This window comes from Dasypus novemcinctus, chromosome 5 (genome assembly GCF_030445035.2).
Source record: "Dasypus novemcinctus isolate mDasNov1 chromosome 5, mDasNov1.1.hap2, whole genome shotgun sequence".
NCBI lineage: Eukaryota > Metazoa > Chordata > Mammalia > Cingulata > Dasypodidae > Dasypus > Dasypus novemcinctus.
This window is the reverse complement of record NC_080677.1, coordinates 121,834,649-121,855,936: the sequence shown is the minus strand read 5'-3', so window position 1 is coordinate 121,855,936 and position 21,288 is coordinate 121,834,649. Positions and strand designations below refer to the sequence as shown.

Sequence of the window (21,288 nt, the reverse complement as noted above, 5' to 3'; positions counted from 1 at the left end):
CTCTTCTTGAATCATTGCTAATTCAGCACTAATGAAAATACCAATGCATAGATAGACTTAAAATTTGTTATATGATTTTGATAATCTTATTTAATCATATAGTATCAGTTCTGTCATTAGCTTTCTGGTCTTGGTCAAGTTATCTCCCCCCTGACTTAGCCTCAATTTATTATCTGTGAAATACATGTGTGAACCTAGATGACCCGAGGCTATGTTTAGAAGTATAATTCTTTTGTATAAATTCCTTTGGGTCTAAAATTTCCTCCTCAATTTGCTCCAAAAGGCTCTGTAAAGCATACTGATTACAGTCTGTATCATTACAGACACTAAATCTAAGACTCAAACTTACACCAGAATCTTAGAGGATTTCAACAAATATATCACATTCCTGGTCAGTCTCCGCTATAATTCTGTTGGATCAAAATAATCTAACCAAGAACATGTGTAAGAGAAAAATCTATATTTAGAAGTATTAATTTTTTACAGTATAAATGGTAATCCAAATTGTAATCCAAACTAGAGAGATAAATGTCTTGAAAACGCAAATAAAAACATAGTATGTAAAATGTAGTTAAAAGAGTAAGGACAAGAAAATTTTGCTGATAAAATGTAAGAACATTTTTGTGACGAAAAAAGAAATAGAGACAAGATTATGTTTTCTTCTCTAAGCCCATGATTATGGTCTCTAAATACTGTTCCCCACTAAAAAGAACCAGAGGTCCAACAAAAGTCTAGTACTAAAAAATACATAAAAATCTTTATATTATTAAAAAGAAAGAGAGAGAGAGAGAGAGAGAGACAGAGAGAGGAGAGAGAGAGAGAGAGAGAGAGAGAGAGAGAGAGAGAGAGAGAGAGAGAGAGAGAGAGAGAGAGAGAGAAAGAAAAGAAAGGAAATGCTTAGGGGAAGAAAACATAAAAATATAATCAGCTGTGTTCTTACTACTTAAGGGAATTCCTCCACTTTTGGAGGATTTTTTTAAAAGTCTACTTACATAAGGAAGCTGTGCTGCTCGGTTTCTCTCCACAACTTCTTTCATGTTATTTAGTGTTCCATAGTCATAACGACTGAGATGAAATCCAAGTGCCCAGTATGAGGGTAGAACTGGTCGTCCAATGAGCTGAAATGAAAGTTATGAGGTATCTATTTTTATTACAACTGTTTCTAAGCATTGGTTTGGGGACACAGAATATACTCCATTTTTCAGCACACTATTTCATCAATGTTAGAATGTTAGTCTTACTTTTCTATATAAATCATTGAGGATAGGGCCATGTTTTAGGAATCTTGATATTCTCTTACCTTCTTATTATAACATAAAAATGCAATAGAGCAATTTTCCAGTGCATGCATCAAATCAGTTCTTAATATCTCAAATTTGTAATAGATATTTTTGTAGTTACACTTCCATAATAAATTTACTTTTCTTTGTGCAATTCAGGATATCCTCAAAATAAGCATGATATCATAAATTTACCTGTAGATACTCTTGGACAACTTGCTCTGGAGTGTTTCCCAAGAACACATAGAAATCCAGAATGCCCCCTATGGTACGATAAGTGACTGCAGGAGCAGGCTGAAGGACAACCTCTTGAAGGATTAAAAATGAAGAAAATAAAAATTAGAATATATTCTGGAGTAGTAATACAACATTTTAGACTAGAGGATCACTGACCTTCTCAACATTAATAAAATAATAATGATGTCTTGGATTTTGTACAAAGAGTGAGAAACTCTGATAGTCAAAGTCCACAGTCATGGCACGTCAGAGCTGAAACATTTGAGTGTGACCGTCTTCACAGACTGGAAGTTAACTCCTTGTGCCAGGTCCCATTACTACTGGGATCTGTTGTTATTTGTACAAGTAGGAAAAAGTTGAGAACCAATGATCTAGTCTAAAACCTTCAAAGACAGGAAAGCTTGCTACTCTCTGGCATCCTATGAAAGCAAACATTTATATCATTTGCTCTTAAGCCATCTGATCTTAACTCCACCTGACCCTTGCCACGGCTTTACCTTGCTGCTTTTGGAGTGCCTGAACATATTCTTTGCTCAGTTAAATCTTCCTGTTTAGGCACACTTTCTCTCATCATTAGGCTGGAGAAATTTGCTATTCCCTGAACTTATATCAACACCACTGCTGGATGGGTGGCTAAGGAGGAAGAACAAACTGGTAGAAACTGTCTCAGATTATAGGAAAGAGGTAGCTGTCTCAATTTTATACAATAATATATTCTAACAAGGCAACCAGACTCAGAGCATCATAGGCTAGGAGAGAAACCCCTACCCATGGCTACCATGAGCCAACAGGTAATAAAATAGAAATGGAACTTTCAGAGAACATACAAGTAAGTCCCTTAGCTATGGCTCAGCCACTCTCAAAAGGATCTATTCCTTTTATCATAGCACTATAAGAAAGGGGCTAAAAACTACTCCTGTGCTTTTGTTTTAGTGCTTTCTTTAGTCCTTTACCCATGGCATTGCTGTTCATCAGAAACACCCCGAAGGACAATCCACTAGCATCTTCAAGGCACAGGAAGAATGTCTGCACACCATACAAGTTAGTCCCATCCTGCAGAAAGAGAATTAAAAACCCCAAATTTACAATTTAGTTGTCTAAACCCCAGATTGCTAGAAAAGGTTTAGTAAATCAGTTTTAATTAATCATATGAGTAATTGACAGGGGACATATGGTCAGGAGAAACTCAAATAAATTTTAAAATATGGAGTCTATATTTGGTTGATACTAACCAAGTGAACTGGTATATTCTTATAGAATGAGTCAGCTATGACTATTCATCCAGTAGGAATGTGAAATGTAATATCTGTTAGGATGAGGGAGGTTGTGAATTCTAAATCTGTCTTTGGAAAAACCTCCCCTCACAAAGAGGTCAGTCTTAACCTGAACTAACCACATCTACAAAAGTTGCATGGAGCCTTAATATGAATCAGGCACCTTCTAACATACAACCAGATGGAGCTCTAGTCTAGGAATCAAGCTAGTCCTCTAGTCTTTAAAACAGAGTTCTCAACCCAAGCTGCACCTCAGACCAATTAAAACAGATTCTCTGGAGTAGGCACAGGCATGGGTATTTTCTAAATTTCCCCAGGCAATTCCAATATATATGTTTGAGAGCCGCTGCTCTGGAGCCGGGTTTCTCAAAATTTGGTGCGCAGGCAGATTACATAGGGATCTTATGTAAATACAGATTCCAATTCAGGAAATAGAGGGAGGGGACTGAAAGTTTGCACCTCTAACATGGTAGCGCCCCTGCCGCCCACTTTGAGTAGCAAGAATCTGAGATTTTAAAAATCAAACATTCATTAATTAAAGCTTTTCCCAGATGAGCTGCTCTGGCTCAGTATCTGTCTTGCTTTACTGTCAGGCAAATGGTTTAGTAGGGATAATGGGCTTTAAATCAGATGCGCTAAGGCTAAGATCCTATCTCTGCTACTTACAAACTTTTTGACCTTGGGCTATTTGTATGGCTTCTCTGAGCCTGTTTCCTTGTCTGTTATTTAGGGTAAATTACACTCATTTTTTCTAATTCCTTTTGGTAAATAGAAATAATGTATAAAAATAGGTGCTCAAAACTTATTGCTATAATCGCCTTTCATCCAGTCATTAGTTCTGCATAATCAGAAAGCTGCTGAACAAGACCTGAACATAGAATTGTTGAGCCTAGGAAATAACTGCTTTGACTCTTAGCAGCCAAAATAACACAAACAAGCAAACAAAAATTAAAAACCAAAACTCTGTTTATTCTTTCACTACCCCAATTGGTCTTCACACAAGGAATGATTAATATATTGCTTTGGCTGGTGCTTTTTCCTATTTTGCTGATAAACCTTGGAAGTTACTGGTTTTAAACATCAACCTAAAAATAAGGAGAGTATAACCAACATATTATAGAGTCTAGACATTAGTAATGTTTTCTCCACAATTAATTAGTTCAAAGGGAAAATGTAATCAAGAGTAGTTGGCATTTATGGAGCACTTACTCTTCTAGATATTTTACATGCTTCAATTTATTTAATCCTTACCATAACCTTTAAGGCAAGTATATTACCCCACTCAATAGATGAGAAACTGAAGACACAGAGAGGTAAATAACCGGTTCAGAGCCACAGACCTGGTAAATAACAGAGCCAGGATTCAAATCCAAGCTGTCTTGCCCAAGGATCTTACTTTTAACTCCTAAATGGCACTACCAGAGGTGACCTTCAAGAATGAGATTATGATATTCAGCAGAGATGGGGCCCATTCTGAAGCTCACCCCATTTGGCGTTGTGTCCCTGGAAAATATGGGCCAGGTCTTCCAATTCATGTCATGTCGGTACTGCTGGTGCACATGTTCTCCCAGACCATACACATTGGCACTAGGCAGTCGGATGGAGAGTTGCAGGAACTGATCTGTAAACAGGAGGGGTCCGATGCTGGAGTCAAACCTATACGCAGGTGGAAAACAAAAACACAGGGATAGGTATGTAAGTAGGGTGGAGAGAACACAACTGCTTGGAAAGTGTTCTTTATATCTCAATGACTCATAACCTCTCTTTAATCAGCCCCACTTGTCCTCCCATGATAGCAGGAAACCAGGACCCTTTGAGAGCAGGTACCCTGTGGTATATTTCTTAGAGTCATCTCTCAAACACCCTACCACCTGATCAGACTACTATACTTAAATGATAATCGATATCCAGTAAATATTGACTGGTGGATAAGTCATTGGATGGATAGAGGAAAGAAACAAAAAATGGGCAAACAGAAGGAATAAAGAGGAAGAAAAGCAGAGGAAAGTACACTTGTGGAGTGAGAATCTAGTCAGTGATAGCAGGCTCACAACCTGCAAGAATGCTGTTGAGATGCATCCTTCCTCAGGCTTATAGACCCCCATATGCTTCCCACAGGTATTCAGAACTTACAGAACACGATTGTTTGCCTTTCTGATCACTTTGATGCTAAATGGCTCTTTGGAGACCTCAACTTGGTAGTTCAAGTTAGAAGCAGCATTTCCTTGGAAGGGTTGCACATGTTCATGGGGCACTTCATACCTGCTTTTGTTTGGATCAGTCAACTGTCCAGAGAGATAAAGGTAAAGAAAGGCAAAATGAAACCACTCTGTTTTTCCAAAAGGAAAATGTGCCTATCAACAGTAGTGCTTCCTATCATCTGTGCTTATGGTCTGGAACTCAAGAACTGATCCAAAGGGTGTTATGTCTAAGGTAGGTACACATATTATATTACCAAACTCAAATGTTTAACATTTGAGTATAAGTAGTTCTTTAGGTAGAAATATATACTACGAGTCTGTAGAGATGGGCTATCCCTGGCGTTTTTATGAAAAAGAATTTTTTTTCCTCTCCTTACTACATTTCACGTGGTATCAAGTGAAGTGAATGACATCCAAAGCTCAGCAATCAAATCTATGATACATACTGAGGAAGTTATCACATGAAGGAAGGTCACAGATGCCTTCCACCTAGATGTGCTAAATAAGAATAAAATGACAGTAGAGAAAAATATGTGCATTAACAAAATTTTCTAGTTTGTAGTACTTGCAGTCATCAGATGGGGAACAAGAACCTCCCCAAAAGATTAAAATAAATAAATAAACCATAACCTTAAAGTGGAAGCGGTTAGATGTCTGGTATTCCGCAGTGAGGAGGACATCATTGCTATCATTTCCAAACAGGGATAGAGAAGGCAATCTTTTCATCTTGGCTGTGAATCCTAACACAGGGGGAGGGTGTGTGTGAGATTTTCATAGCTCATTCTGCAAATTTATAAATAATATCCATAAAAAAATTAGGCTTTATATCAAAGGAGACTGATAAAAGCCTTTATTTCCCCAAAGAAGAGAAGAGACAGCCATGCACCCCATCATACACACATACACTTTAGGACAGATCCTGAAGCTAGGAACTGCCATCACCTAATCCAGAAATCCATGTCTCTCTTCTGCAAAATCTGATTGAAAATCTTCCCCAAAAGGCCTGACTCTCATTCCACCAGCCCATTAGTCCTTCTGTGTTAATCTGACACCATTCTATCAGCCCTCAAATTGTAACTATATGTAACTCCTCAGTTATTTTCATGTTAGACCATGAGTGTTCATATACCTCGATGCCATCTCAGTTACGTGGTAAGCCAGGTAAGAGTCAAGACCTTGTCAGAGTAGAGTCCATCAGGTTGAGAACCTCTCCTTTATATTGAGAGCCTTCCCTAAGTATTCTATTATTGCCTAGAATGTTTATTACTATGTTCTGCATTTCAGCACAGAGGGATAGAAGTCAAAGAGGATAGTCAGTCCATCACAATTCACAGTGTCTAGTGATTTTCATAAAGTGTTTATAAAATTGGAATTGTTTCCATATCATTAAAATCACATAATATTAGAGCTGGAAATAGTCTCAGAAGTTACTGAGTTCAAATTTTTCACTTTAAAAGGGAACCAAAGAGGTCATGATGAAGGCTCAAGGTCAAAAAGGTACATAAAGGCAGAGGCAGGAAAAGAACATGGTCTCTGAATTTCCAAGGGAAAGACTAGATTCTAGTTGCAGCTTAAGAGCAGTATCCACCTTCTCTCACATGTGGTAGTGTGCCAGGATAGAACAATACTCTGTATGCTGCTACATCTCTCTTCTTGGGGGGATTCCGACCAACCTCCCAAAGTATGAGGCTCCTGTCTCATAGCAGAGTCCAGTTTACCTGCATTTGTGTTTACACTGTTACCCTCCATTTGGTAGCCATGATTCTTTGAATAGTAGCACCAGGGCACACTTATGAATCCTTGAGGTTTCCAGCAGCAGCCACGTCGGTCACACGTGGCCTGAAACAAGAGATTAGTTAGAGTAATGCCATTCATTTATAGAACACTGTCATTCATTTATCAAACACAAAACATTTAATTTGAGTGTGTGGTATCACTGACCTCATGCTACAAGTGAGGAAACGGATACTTAGAGAAACTGTGCTATATCCCAAGCAATTGCAGGGCTTATACTAATATCCAGCTTTTCTGGGCAATGTCTAATCCACACAAGAGTATTACCTTCTATTCTGCACAAATGTGTTAAATAACTGTTATTGCAACCAAACTGATAAGTATATTCAAATATTTAATCTATAACCCAAAATTACAAATGGAGCTTCATTTATATTGTCTTAGATTTATTTTTTAAATAGGACATTGGAATCAACTTTATTCAGAAGTTTTGAAATTAAACCAATTTTAATTTGACTTTTCTGATTTAGTTTTTTTAATTAGAGAAGTAGTGAGTTTATAGATCAATTGTGTATCCATTTACATGGATTCCCATAAACCTCCCTATTATTAACATCTTGCATTGCATTGGTGTGGGACATTTGCCACAATCGAGGAAAGCACATTTCTATAATTATTCTATTAACTATAATCCATAGTTTAACTTAGGGTTCACTTACTTTGACTTTTGATTATACATATATAGTGTATATCCCAAGGCAGAAAGTAATCTTTCCTAGACACCCAAATGATTCTAATTCTTATTTAAGAACAGCGCTTGCCTTAGACCACAATTAATGACTGAATCAAGTAGATACTACAATGAATACAATTACTTTCTCACACCAACTGGGGAGAATCAACCAGATTAAATACTAAAAGGTACAAAGAAACCCCTCCCCTTGAATGTGGTTTGGACCCAGAGACTTCTAGTGAGAATACAGCAAAAATGATGGGATGCCACTTTCAAGATTAGATTATAGAAAGACTGACTTTCAACTTGCTTTTGCTCTCTGCTGGAGTCCTCAGGCTGGGAGAAACAAGTTGTCCTATGTGGAGGTGTGGAATAGTATGCAAATGAGGGAGCTGAATCCTGAATCCCAGCAAGGAGTTGAATTCTGTCAATTAACATCAACTAACACTTGAGTGAGCTTGACCAGAGGGTCAGCCAACACCTTGACTGCAGCCTTGTGAGAGATTCTGAGCCAGAGACACCCAGTTAAACTGCCCAGATTTCTGACCAGAGGAACTGTGAGAAAATAAACATTTATTGTTTTAAGGACTACGTTTTGGGGGTAATTTAATATGCTGCAATAGATAACTAAGACATTCTGCCACATCATTTTACAGATGAAGAAGCTGGGGCCCACAAAGGTAAAGGCACACAGAGGTGAAGTGACTTGCCAAAGGTTACAGAGTTAGCTATTAAGAAGGCAAGGACCAGAACTTAGTTTTCTTAGTTATCCATTTCCTTTCTTCTATACTCTGGGTAGCATATTTGTTAAGCATATTTCCAGGAGGCTAGAACAATGCCTTGCAATCGTTAAGACTCAAAAAATATTTGCTCAGATACCTGAAAAATTAGATTTTACTCAAACGCTAATTTTTCACAATGCCAATGTTAAAGATGAAAAACCACGTCCACCTTCAGTTTGTATTGCTACTAGGTCAGGTTTCACTGTGAACTCAATTTCAATCAGCAGTTTTGTTTTTCTTTATTCTTTCAAAACCTACTCAGATGAGACCTCAGTATGCTGGTGTTGAAAAGGTGTTAAATAGAACAGTTTTTGTATGCTCCCTGGAGCTTAATAGTTTCTTCATTGAACTGGAAAGGGCAAAGATTGGAGTAGCCAAAGCAGAGAGGAAAAGAAAGACTCTATTGGCTCATTTGAAAGTGCCAGCTTCTCTAGTGTAGCTAAGAAATTATGAGAAGTGTGAAGAAAGTGGAGGAAGGTGTATATAAACAAGACAGCAGAACTTATGTGACACCTAGGAAAATAGTTTTTGAGTGAAGCTATGAAAAATGACAACCCAAATAGGATGAAGCAAACAAAGAGAGAATTAGGCCCAAGACCAAAAATATATTTATGTTGGATATGAGAATGAAAATTTAAGAGAAACTGCCAAAATAATATAGAGTGTACAGTTTCCAAAACAGTACCGAGATAAAAACTAGGGGGGAAAAAACCTCAATCTGAAAAATAAAGAAATAAAAAATGTATATGGTAGGGGACAGGGCGCAGTACACACAAAAAAGAAACACAGAAAATGCAAACGAGGCTTTAGGGAAAATTTTAAATATATATAATTATCACATGGTTTAAATATTTAAAAGACAAAGATAACATTTGAAGGAATAAATCCAACTAAAAGTTGCTTATAGGAAGCCATTCAAAACTTAAGTTCACAGAAGCGCTGAAAGTAAAAGGCAAGAAAACAGATGTGTGGGGAAGGCTAACCAAAAGCTAGTATAGCTATATAGTATTAACATAGACAGATTTCACAGTTGAGAAAAAATGCAAAAAAAAAAAAAGCATTTTGTTCATAGGTTGTATATAGCTATTATTTAAAGGAATGCATGACAAATACCAACTTCAGAAAAGTGGTTACTGCTAAAGAAGACAGAGGAAAATGGGATACTCTATTGAAAATGTTTTATTACTTATGTTGAATAGTGGTTACATACTCTTGTATACCTTAACTACTGCCTGATAATTTTTTAAAAAGGAATTAAGTTTTATGTGTAAAGAAATCAAATCCTATGGGAGAATAATGAAGAACTACCTATTTGCTCAGTTTTCCTCCATAATGTGAGTTCCAAATTCATCAATATTTGCCAAGCTTCCATTTATTGTATTACCAAGAAGACTATACTAACCGTACATAATAAATATGAAAAAACATGGAAAACATTCCATACTTTCACCAAAATCCCTTCCAATATCATAACCTGAAGAAATAAACCTGCACATCTCACCTAGCACTCTCAATCTGTGGTCCATATCAGAATCACCTGGGAAACTTGGTAACCATATTAACACCCATGTCCTATTCTACTTCAATGAGGCTGGGCCTCTGGGGTCATTCTTAGCTCTCCAGGTGATTCTACTGCAGGCCAATGTGTGAGAACTACTGCTCTAGAACAATGGTTATCAATCTTGGGTGCACATTAGAATCACCTGTCCAACATTAATACTGTAACCAAACTGGGCTACACTCCATCAGAATTAAAACAGAAACTCTGGGGATGGAGGTCAGGCATATTTTACCACTCTCCACATGATTCTATATACAACAGGGCTCTAGAAAAACAGCACTGTGAGATATGCAATTCATGCTAACCTCAGGAAGCAAAGGGGAAGCTGAAAGATGAAAAGGGAGAACACTGCCCTGTTCTGTTGGTATATGAAATAAAGCTTTATTTTCTAAAATGTGAGGAGAACCTGATATTGTGAACAGAAAGGTAGAAACAGAAAGTCTTGGTATGGGGTAATGCGTGGAATGAGGACAAGTATACCATTTACAAATAGCTTCAGGAATTTTAGAAGTTGAAAAACACTTGATGATAAAGGTAACTCAAATTGCTCTCTATTCATTAATTCTCTATTCATTATTGTGCAACAAGTTTGGATAAATGAATAAATAAAATGAGTAAAATTAATCACATATCTGTCAGATTTGGAAAGTTAAATTGGCCACATCTTTCCATCCCAAGATGAGATGTGGCAACAAATACTTTAAACCAAAGTGTCACCTCTGCAGTTACCATGCTTCAGACTTTCTAGTCCCCATAATCAAACTTTAGTAAATGTTCACAGAATATCTCCTAGGACCTTTGAGATCACTAGTCTGTGAACGATTTTCAAATCTCTTTAACCACAGAGTTCAGTATCATGCTTGGCACATGTTCACTAGTCATTGGTTTAATGAATAAAAGTACCTGGTCACATTATCTCATTTCACAGATAAGGAATTTGAGGGTTAGCAAGGAAAAGTGACTTAGAGACTTCACCAAGTCACAGAGTAGAGCCAGGTCTATTTAGCTTCCTCTCTCCCCTACTCTGCTGCCTCCCAACAGCTACATGATCCATTCTATCCACAAAATTAATAAACATAAGTCTATCTCTGGGACTTTACTGCTCACAGCTCTTCCCAGCACCCTATAATGTTTGCTTACTAATATTGTATAACACAGAGTAATTTTAAGGGTAGAGACTTAAAATGACCTTGCCAAAATGAAGTATACTGGCTGATATGTCATAAACTTTTATCCCTTAAATACTTATTGCTAAGTATTTAAGAACCTTTGTTGATAAGAAACTGAAATTTAGAAAAAAAAGATGTCATAAGCCAATAAACAAATAATAAATAATAATTACTAAATGGGTTTGCTATAAAATGACAAATTTTGTGAATGAGAAATATGGTCACCTCTCAAATATCATCATAAAGATTACCATCATTATTATTATCCATGGAAAATGTTTCATTGTGAATTTCTCTCAGCTTAACCATTCTGCAATGGTTACTTAAGGCATGCAGATGTATTTTAAGTATGTAATTCTGCTCTCTCTCATATTTACACAACACATTATAATCTTGATAATCAAAGTATTTAAAAACATCTACCATCTCTTTTCTGGAATTTGGCTAAATATTTGTGTTCCCTGCCAAAAATGGGATGTGTCAACTCTGAGTTCCAGAATTGTGGATGAAAGGCTCCATTAAGGAAGTAGAAAATGATATGCTCTTTAAGGATGGATAGATTTGGAATAAGTATAGAGAGCTGTCTCTAAAATCTGGGTTGGAGGGTAGTCTAACTGAAATTTATAGGCACAAGGAAGGTCAAATAGGGTCTTAGATAACAGAATAAAATATTTTATATTAACTCAATATAAAATAATAGACTGCTATAGTACTCAAGTTGATAGAGATACAATGGAAGTAGGATGTCAAAGATGTTTGACCACACATGCAATGAAGTAGACAGGGAAAATGAAATTCAGAAAAGACACTAGGAGACTACTGCAATAAATCCATGCATGAGGTAATCATGTCTAATATGAAGGCTGTGAGAATGGAAATCAAGTACTTATTCTGAAAAATACAGTTAAGAAAAATGTTTAAAAATACCATGATATTCTGTCCAAATGGATTGAAGAAAAAAGTTAAGCAAAGGCTCTGATATTTCTTTCGGAGGCTATAAGCATAATAGAATCACTAACGGAAATATGATAGCTGAGAAGGGAAAGTAGATTGGTGAGGAGGAATTAATTCAGCTTAAAGTATGTTGAGCCTGGTGGTGACGGTGAGACATCCAAGTGAAGGTGCCCCAAAACCAGTTGCAAATGCAGAACTAAAGATTAGGACTAGAGATTTAGATAACTAAGTCATCATTTTCCTAAGGCCTAACAAATGGACTCCTCCTGCATTTTCTCTAAAGAAGTCTCCCAAGATTACTCAGAATAGTTTGACACATTACTTTATCCTGCCCTGGACACAGGATCCCCTCCAATTACTGGGAACAAGAGACTATAGAATCTGCAACCAAGAATCTGTGGAGAAATTTACACTTGATCCTTTCTAAGAAATCCTACGGGAAAGAAGGAATTAGGAATGATATAGTGTTATAAGAGTGGACTGAACATTCTGTGTTCAGTGGCCTGAACATTCTGCCTAGCCGGTGTGCTGTGCTCACAATTCTTTCAACCCTTCTCCTTCACACAGCTATATACTTCTCTTTAACATGTACATTATATAAATACATTATTATCCATAGACTCATCCTCTCAACAACAGTCTGTATCAGCAAATAATATCTAGGACACTTAAAAAATACAACATAATGCATAAGATACACCATCTATGGAAAATACATTCTGGAAAGTGCTCCCAAAGTGTAACTGTCTAGCTGAAGTAAAGAGGAGCATAAAGATGAATGAATACCAAGGGCATAAAATAATTCTGTTGGGTGCAACATGTAGAAAAAGTCAAAGGTCATTTGTTGAACTATACTCTTGATAACACAGTATTTATTGAAAAATCTTATCAAAAACCAGGCATCATTACTGAGGCAGTAATGATATCTGAAGTTCACCAGTGGCCAATAACAAGATGTGGTATTCTTCTTGGTGGACTGCAAAGTAACTATTTCCCAGCACAATATGACAGGGGCAAAAAAAAAAAAAGCAAAATGAAAAAATGGTGTGGCTCAACTTTCTGCTTTCTGCAAACTTAAAGCACCAAACATCCCATTTAGGTGCAATATATGTAGACCACAACTTCCCATCTCTATTGACAAAGCAGCACATTAACAGTCCTCTACCATCAAGTTCCAAACTACTTTACAATCTTAAACACCATATAGGACCATTCACATATCATGGATTTTCCCCACAATATCCTCTTCTGTAACTTTGTTTACATTCTCTCTTCTATCTTGAATTTTTTTTCATACATTCACATCTCTGTTTGTCAAAATCCTGCTTCTCTTCAATCCCTATCTGTTATTTCTCCCTGATAATAGTTTCTTCTCCTTTCTTATTCCAATAGTATTTCCTTTATATCTTACCAATTGTCTTTTGTTATAAATCCTTATTCACTTGGCTTATCTCCCCTAACAGACTATTTAACAAGAAACATTTTGGTTTAATTGAACCTATGCTAAACTTTGTTACATTTGGCCCCATACTGAACCATTTTTTTCTCTTTCCTCTGTTATTTCACTTTTATTTCTAAGTTATTTCATTATCTCCTTTCTTTTTTTCCCTACTACATGGCTCCCTTCAGCCCTAAATGACTGCCCCTTGCTGCTGTGTATAACATCAAAACCAAACTTGTCTACTTCCAAGTTATTTCAAAATCTGAACCTACCTTCTCTGTTAAGCCTCATAGCTTCCTACTCCAAGAAGGCTACGCTCATTCCAAACAGGATAAGATGCCAGATGAGAGGGGTTGAATACTATAGTAGTCTTGGTAAGGTTAAGTCGGTCTAACTGGGATTCATTCCTGCCTTAGCAGGGTTGTTGCCCAGCCTAATGTCCTTTTGTGTCCTAACAGCTGGTCAGGTCACTTCTTTGTCCGGTTCTGGGGATTTCCTGATCCTTAACTATCTACCAATATGACCATGTTTTCTTGCCTTATATATGGCCTCTGAACTTTCTGACTAGTTTTGGCTCATCACTCTGCTCCAACCTGCAGTTACTAGTCATTTCCCTATTTCAAGCTACCTATCTGGCTCTGGTCCTTCTCTGCCTTAATTTCCAGCTTCCCCTATGCACAGTCCATCATATCCTATGCCTGTCTCTCATCTTTTCTTTCTTTGCTCCCTTAGTCCTCACTGACTCACCTTCTGTATCATTTTAATCAATACCAGAAACACAGTTGGAAGTAATTCCTACTTTCCACAATTCCCATCACTGCAACTTTGTCCACATAAACCTTTCTTACAGGCATGTTCTCACCTTCCCTTTTGCCTGCTCCTCAGGGCTCAAGGCCAGTTCCTTGCTCAGCATCAAGAGTGACACTTCTCTGGCTCATGATTGTCTACCCCATATCTGAACTCCTAATTTTATTTATAATCAGACTTCTTATTGGTTAATCAAATATTCTGATTAACTGAAAATGCATGTTCTCAGAATCACTCACAGACCCTACAAGTTACGCACCTGCCCTCCCCAATGCATGCCGTTTCCTCTACTACATCATCCCCTACTGTTCTCCCCTTCTCTCATATTTTTCCAATCATATTGGCCTCTTGCTGATCCATCAACATGGTGTACCCAATAATAAATTGCTCATGACAAAAGGAGAAATCAAGTCAATTTGCCAGAATTTGTGCTGCAAGACACCAAACATCTGGATATTTGGAAACATCATGCTTTCTAATTGACTCTTCACTTCTTATTCATTTCTATGCCTTTATTCATTTCTATACTTTTGCCTAATTGAGATAGTCATGATGATGATTTTGATGCCTCTTCCTTTCATACTCATGGCTACTTCTACCACATTCCATACCCACAAGAAAGTAATCCACAAAGCCATATTTATCATCTAATAGGAAAGAAAAAAAGTCTTTTGATATAGAGGACCTTTAGACAAATCAAAACAGCAACTCTCAAGGATATCATAGATTATCCTAGCCTACTGGCTATAGAGGGGAATGTGAGAGGCTCCATGTGCCTGACCATCATGTGCAGAAAGTACCTTTCTCTGCCATTTCCTATCAATTGACTTCATTCAGAAGGCAGCATTTTGCTTTTCATTCACATATCTTTCTCAAAGTGAAAAGTGACTGATATGATATGTGCAATGTACTTTATAAATCATTAATATTTATCTGGACTTCAGCTGATAATCAAGAAGCACTTCCATAAAGTAAATACACAGATGCCTGCATTATCTTTAATCTGGGGTTAATTAACCTTTTCAATATATGGTTCTTGAAACTTTGTCCTTATTTTAAATCATGTTATATGTATTTAATATTTTATAGTAAAGTCTTGATAACGTTTTGGAATTCTGAAAGATGAAAGAGACAGAGAGAATACAAGAACCAGAGGCAATGACAGAGTCAGAGAAAACAAGTAACCAAGTGGGGTTGCCAGATAAAATGAAAATATTTTTTTAGTATAAAGAAGTTCCAAATATTTCAAGGGATATTCTTAAACTAAACATGTATAAATTGTTTACCTGAAATTTAAACTGAACTGGGTGGCTTATATTTGTATTTGCTTCATTTGGCAACTCTAAACCCAAGCAAATTTTTCAGTTTTTCTTCTGCCCAAGCTGCACTGTCATATAAGCAAGGATGGAGGATTAAGTTGTTTGAGCCACTAGTGGCTGCAATATAAACAACTCTCTGGAAGTTACAAGCAGGAAAAAAGGAAAGCTAAACTAAACTAAACTAAACACACTTCCCAATGGTACAAAACCTTTAAATATAAACAAGACCCATATCTCAAACCTTTGTTGGTTGCTGGTCAGGAATACAGTTTATTCGCTCCACTTCACTGAGCACTGGGCACTCAGCAGAATTAGGGGGACCTGGATCTGGGGCTATCACAAAAGCAAACATAATGACCCTCAGCAGATTTAATATCACAGGCATTCTACACTCCATATTTCTCAACACCTCCAATTATATAACCACCACTACTGATTGGACATTACTCTGATGTCCTCAGAATTCATTCACTCACTTTAAGCTCCCACAAAAAAATTAGAAATTGATATAACTGGGGTGGGATAGGAGGAGCAGGGAACATTTTTCTCCAGCCAAGACTGACCCTTTACTTTCCTGCCTGGTTCACCTAGGAAGCTGCTCCTAGATGAAGCAGATAAGAAATCATGGATAACTCAGCAGAATATAACCCTCTTTTAGAATAAAACAGTTTGGTAAACTTTCAATAACTCAGGAAGATTTTCTTTTAAAAACCAAATTTTGGCCCAAAATACCTTAACTGATTATACACTTATTTGACTGTGTTTCATAAAAGAGTATTGTTAATTATCATTATTAACAAGTATTGTTAATTATCATTATTAACAGAAGTAGGACTGCTCAATGAAATTCAAAATATATTTCAAGTATTAATTATGGAACCCTGAACTATGCTAATTACATTGAAAAGTGAAAGTACAAGAACTTAAACCTATGATGAGCATCTATTGAACTGCCACAGTTTTAGTTAGGTGCTACCCAGCACATGTATAACACACATATACAATCCACTCTTACATAAACAACCCCCCAACATCAATGAACATGGAGGAACTATTTCCTGCCACTGATGAGGTTTTATTCTGATACACTATATAGACAGAGAACACCAGAGTTCTTTGTTACCTTTTGATTCCAAAGAATCTTTGGCCGAAAGCACAAATAGAGGAATGGTGACGATGAATAACGCAAGCAGAAGAAAAATGAGCATAAGCTCCAAAGTAGTAAAATTTTTCAACTTCTTTCTTGCCATCTATAAAAACAGAGAAAACAATTAAATTTTGGTTTTATTTAATATATAGCTACCATGTTTTTTAATGGAAAATCTCAAATGTACTAGAAATAAAATAAAAACAATATCATAAACTCCAATGTGCCCATCCTCTATATTCAAAAAGTATCACCCCATGGCCAAATTTCTTTTGTCTGTATTCCTACTCTCTTCTCTCCCTATCCCTGGAATACTTTGAAGAAAATTTCATATTTCTTATCTTTTAATCTTAAATCTTTAACTATATTGCTTTAAAAGATAAGCAATTTTACAAAATATGAATGAAATACACAAAAAATTAATAAAATATTAACAATATTGTCTCCTAAATTTTTTATAGTTTGTTTATTCTACTCTAATAAGTATCCAAGTGAGATTTATATATTGTAACTGGTTTGTCTGTTAGGTTTATTTTTTTAATTAATTTATTGAAATATATCACCCACACACAAATATACATAAACAATAAGTGTATAGTAATAGCTGTGAACTTACAAAACAAACATATATAACATCATACAGGACTCTCATAACTCATCCTACCACCAACACCTTACATTGTTGTTAAATCTTTTTAACTAATGATTAAAGGGCAATGTCAACATATTAGTACTAACAAAAGTATTTTCCCCCAACCCTCCCTATTATTATTATCTTTATGTCATTTATATATGAACATTCATAAACAATTAAGTGTATAGTAAAAGTTGTGAACTTATAAAGCAAACATCCATAACATCATACAGGGGTCCCATACATCAACCCTCCACCAACACCTTGCATTGTCATAAGATGTTTGTTACAAATTACAAAAGAATATTGTCTAAAAAAAATGAATTAAAAAAATAAAATAAAATAGTATTAGTATAAGTATACTTACTAATACATTAGGTGTCTTTTTCCCCATATACCACCCTATTATTTGCACCTTATATTAATGTTGTATATTTGTTATAATTCTTGAAAGAACATTCTTATACTTGTACTATTAATTATGTAGTCAGTTGTCTACAATAAGATAAAAAAAAAGAATATTGTCAAAATCTTACTACTAATTATAGTTCTTATCTTACATTTGGTGTGTTATTCCCCCAACCCACTCTATTATTATTTTTTAAATATATTTTTTATGACAGAAGTTGTAAACTTATAAAACAATCATGCACTTGTGCAGAATTTCCAAGCAACACACTCTCTATCAACTGACCACACTGTGGTGAAACATTTGTTACAGATAAGGTAATATCATCTGATTGTTACCATGTACATAGCATACATTTCGCTCACATTTTCCATACTGTCCCATTATCAACACAGTACATCTTTGGCGTAGATGCAAGAATATTATATTATCACTGTTAACCAGTCTCATAGGTCATTCCAGTTGTATTTTTCCCATGTGTTCCCAATACCCTGCAGTAGTGAAATACATTTACTCTAGCTCACAAAGGATATTTTTGCATCTGTACCATCAACCACAATTCTCATCCACCTCTGGTTCACTGTGATCTTCAGTTCCTAGATTATTCTCTAGCATTCTGTCAGTTGGCATTTACATCCCTAGACTACCATTTTCAGCCACATCCTCATTTATAAACTAGCTATTACTCACTAGTTGTTACCATTCATTCTATACATTTCCACACTTTTACGGTAAAGCTAATTAAAATGTCTACATACATTAAACATCGGTAGTCCATCTCAGTCCTTCTCTTATCTCTGTTAAGAATCCACCACCTACCACCAGGTCTTGAAGATATTTTCCTACAATTTCTTCTAGAAGTTTTAAGGTTCTTGCTTTTTTTTTAGGTTCTTGATCCATTTTGAGTTAATTTTAGGATAAGGTTTGAGATAGAGGTCCTCTTTCCTTCTTTTGGCTATAGATACCCAGTTCTTTCAGCACCATTTTGCTGAATGGATTGTTCTGCCCGAGTTGTGTGGCTTTGACAGGCTAGTCAAAAATCACTTGAACATACATGAGAGGGTCTGTTTCTGAGCCATCAATTTGATTCCATTGGTCAATGTCTTTATTCCAGAACCATGATGTTTTTACCACTGTAGCTTGCTAGTATGACTTAAAGTCTGGAAATGAGGGTTCACTTTTCCTTTTATGATGTTTCTGGCTATTCAGGACCCCTTACCCTTCCAAATAAATTTGCTAATTGTGTTTTCAATTTTTTAAAAAATGCCGGTGGAATTTTTATCAGGGTTGCATTGAATCTGTATATAACTTTGAGTAGAACTGACATCTTAATGACATTTAGTCTTCCAATCCATGAGCATGGAATGTTCTTCCAGTTATTTTAATTTCTTTTAACATTGGGTTGCAGTTTTCCAAATACAAGTGCTTTACATCGTTGGTTAAGTTTATTTCTGACTATTTAAGTTTTTATTCCTGACTATTTAAATTTTATCTGTCATATTTTATTTTCACCACTCTTTTGACACTTTTATTGATATAATCTTCATTTCTAGACTTTCTTCCAGGCCTCTCTCTCCTGTCTTTTCTTTTCAGACTCTAGCATACCCTTTAGGATTTCCTGAAAATCTGCTTCTTGCTTAGAAATTCTCTCAGTTTCTGTTTATCTGTGCATATTCTAATCTTGCCCTCATTTTTGAAAGACAGTCTTGCTGGATATAAAATTCTTGGCTGAAAGTTTTTCTCTCATAATATCTTAAATATATCAGACCACTGTCTTCCTGCCTCCATGGTTTCTGGTGAGAAATCAGCACTTGATCTTATTTGGTATCCCTTACATGTTATGCATTGCTTTTCTCTTGCTGTTCTCAGATTTCTCTCTTTGTCTTTGGCATTTGATATTCCAAGGAGTATGTGTCTCAGAGTTGGTCTATTTGGATTTTTTTCTGAGGGGAGTACACTGTCCTTCTTGGATGTGGATATCTATGTCCTTCAATAGGGATGGGAAATTTCCTAACATTATTTCTTTAAATATTCCTTCTTCCCCTTTCCCCTTCTCTTCTCCTTCTGGAACACCCATGACATGTATGTTTGTACATCTCTGTCTGTCGTTTAGTTCCCTGACACCTCGTTCAATTTTTTCCACTCTTTTCCTGATCTGTTCTTTTGTATGTTCACTTTCAGAGGCATTTTTTAAAACTCACCAATCCTTTCTTTTGCCTCCTCAAATCTGCTATTATATGACTCCAATGTTTTTTAAATTTCATTTATTGCACCTTTCTTTCCCATAAGATCTGCTATTTTTCTATGCATGCTTTCAAATTCTTCCTTGTGCTCATCCAGGGTCTTCTTAATATCCTTAATCTCTTTAGCCATCTCATTGAATTTATTAAGGAGATTTGTTTGAACATCTGTACTTAGTTGTCTCAACTTCTTTATGTCATCTGGAGGCTTATCTTTTTCTTTTAACTGGGCCATAGCTTCCTGTTTCTTGGTGGGCTTTGTAATTTTTGGTTGGTGCCTTGGCATCTGGATTACTTGAGTGTTTATTCTGGGTGCAGTTTTTCTCTCTAGTTTAGGGCTTCCTGCCCTTTCTCCCTTGCTGGTTGTGCAGTAGGTGCTAAGGATGTAATTGGTGCTATAAACTGTGGAGGCTCAACCTGCCCTCATTGCCCCAGGGACCAATAAAGCTTCTCCCAACTTTCTCCTTTCCCAGAGGTAGGGACAAGTCACAGTTGTGTGGAATAATCCAAGTCATGCAGGCCTAGACTGTGGTTGCCCAGAGAGACTTATGAAGCTTCACACCCCCTTTCTCTCCTGCGTAGGGCATGGATAGAGCTGCAGAAGTGGGCAGCAATCTATGCAGTGCTGGTCCAAGATGATTGCAGTTACCCTAGTAGCCTTCCAATTATTCAGTTTGTGCCAGCCAAAGGTACCCTCAGTTACCTGGATATACTGGTGCAGAGCTAGCCAGGCTCCTCCCTGCCAGAGGTGGGACTGAAGCCTAGGCTAGAGCTGCAGGCTGATCTGGGTGAAAGAAACTGGTTCCTACCATCACTGTGCTGTTTGGTCAGCCAGGCTTCCCCTCAGGCTGGGGGTGGAGTCAAAATGGCAGCCACCGGCCTCTTTCTAACTTGGGCAAATTCACACCCCAGCAGTTCCTAGGGTTATTCCTTAGCCATCCAACTTTACCAATCAGTAGCTGAAATTGGCAGCCAACTATCTCCTCCTCCCCTGTTTTTGGGAAATGGGGCTTCCAATTCCAGTCACAGAACAGCTCCTGGGGTGGCTTGCACCACCAGAGTAGGACAATCACCGGCCTCCGCGGCTTGGCCAGCAATTTCCCAGAGAGGCTGGCACAGGTCCCTGAAGCTTCCTCCCTGTTGGAGGTGGCACTGAGGTTTAGGCTAGACCTGCAATCTGACCTGGATGGAAAAAAGCTGGTCCCCACCAGCACTGGGATTTTCAGTCCACCCCACTTCCCCTTGAGCAAGGTGCAGAGTTAAATGGCATCTCCCAGCCTCTTTCTGACTTGGACAGGCTCAAACTTTAGCTGTTCTCAGGATTATACTTTAGCTTTCTGAATTTTACTCATCAGTAGCTGATGTT

At 36.9% G+C, this 21,288-nt stretch overlaps 1 protein-coding gene across 1 annotated transcript in view; it reads right to left on the bottom strand.

Moving 5' to 3' along the window:
• The window catches only part of LOC101415845 (maltase-glucoamylase), a 217,273-nt gene that overhangs the window by 185,429 nt on the left and 10,556 nt on the right, over nucleotides 1–21,288 (bottom strand). The window contains exons 2-10 of the mRNA XM_058297493.2: nucleotides 16,616–16,742; nucleotides 15,734–15,825; nucleotides 6,711–6,831; nucleotides 5,623–5,732; nucleotides 4,925–5,076; nucleotides 4,276–4,447; nucleotides 2,471–2,570; nucleotides 1,476–1,588; nucleotides 993–1,118 (exon numbers count right to left, since the gene is read on the bottom strand). Of these exons, the coding sequence (XP_058153476.1) occupies nucleotides 993–1,118; nucleotides 1,476–1,588; nucleotides 2,471–2,570; nucleotides 4,276–4,447; nucleotides 4,925–5,076; nucleotides 5,623–5,732; nucleotides 6,711–6,831; nucleotides 15,734–15,825; nucleotides 16,616–16,742 (1,113 nt within the window). The remainder of the gene's footprint in view (nucleotides 1–992; nucleotides 1,119–1,475; nucleotides 1,589–2,470; nucleotides 2,571–4,275; nucleotides 4,448–4,924; nucleotides 5,077–5,622; nucleotides 5,733–6,710; nucleotides 6,832–15,733; nucleotides 15,826–16,615; nucleotides 16,743–21,288) is intronic.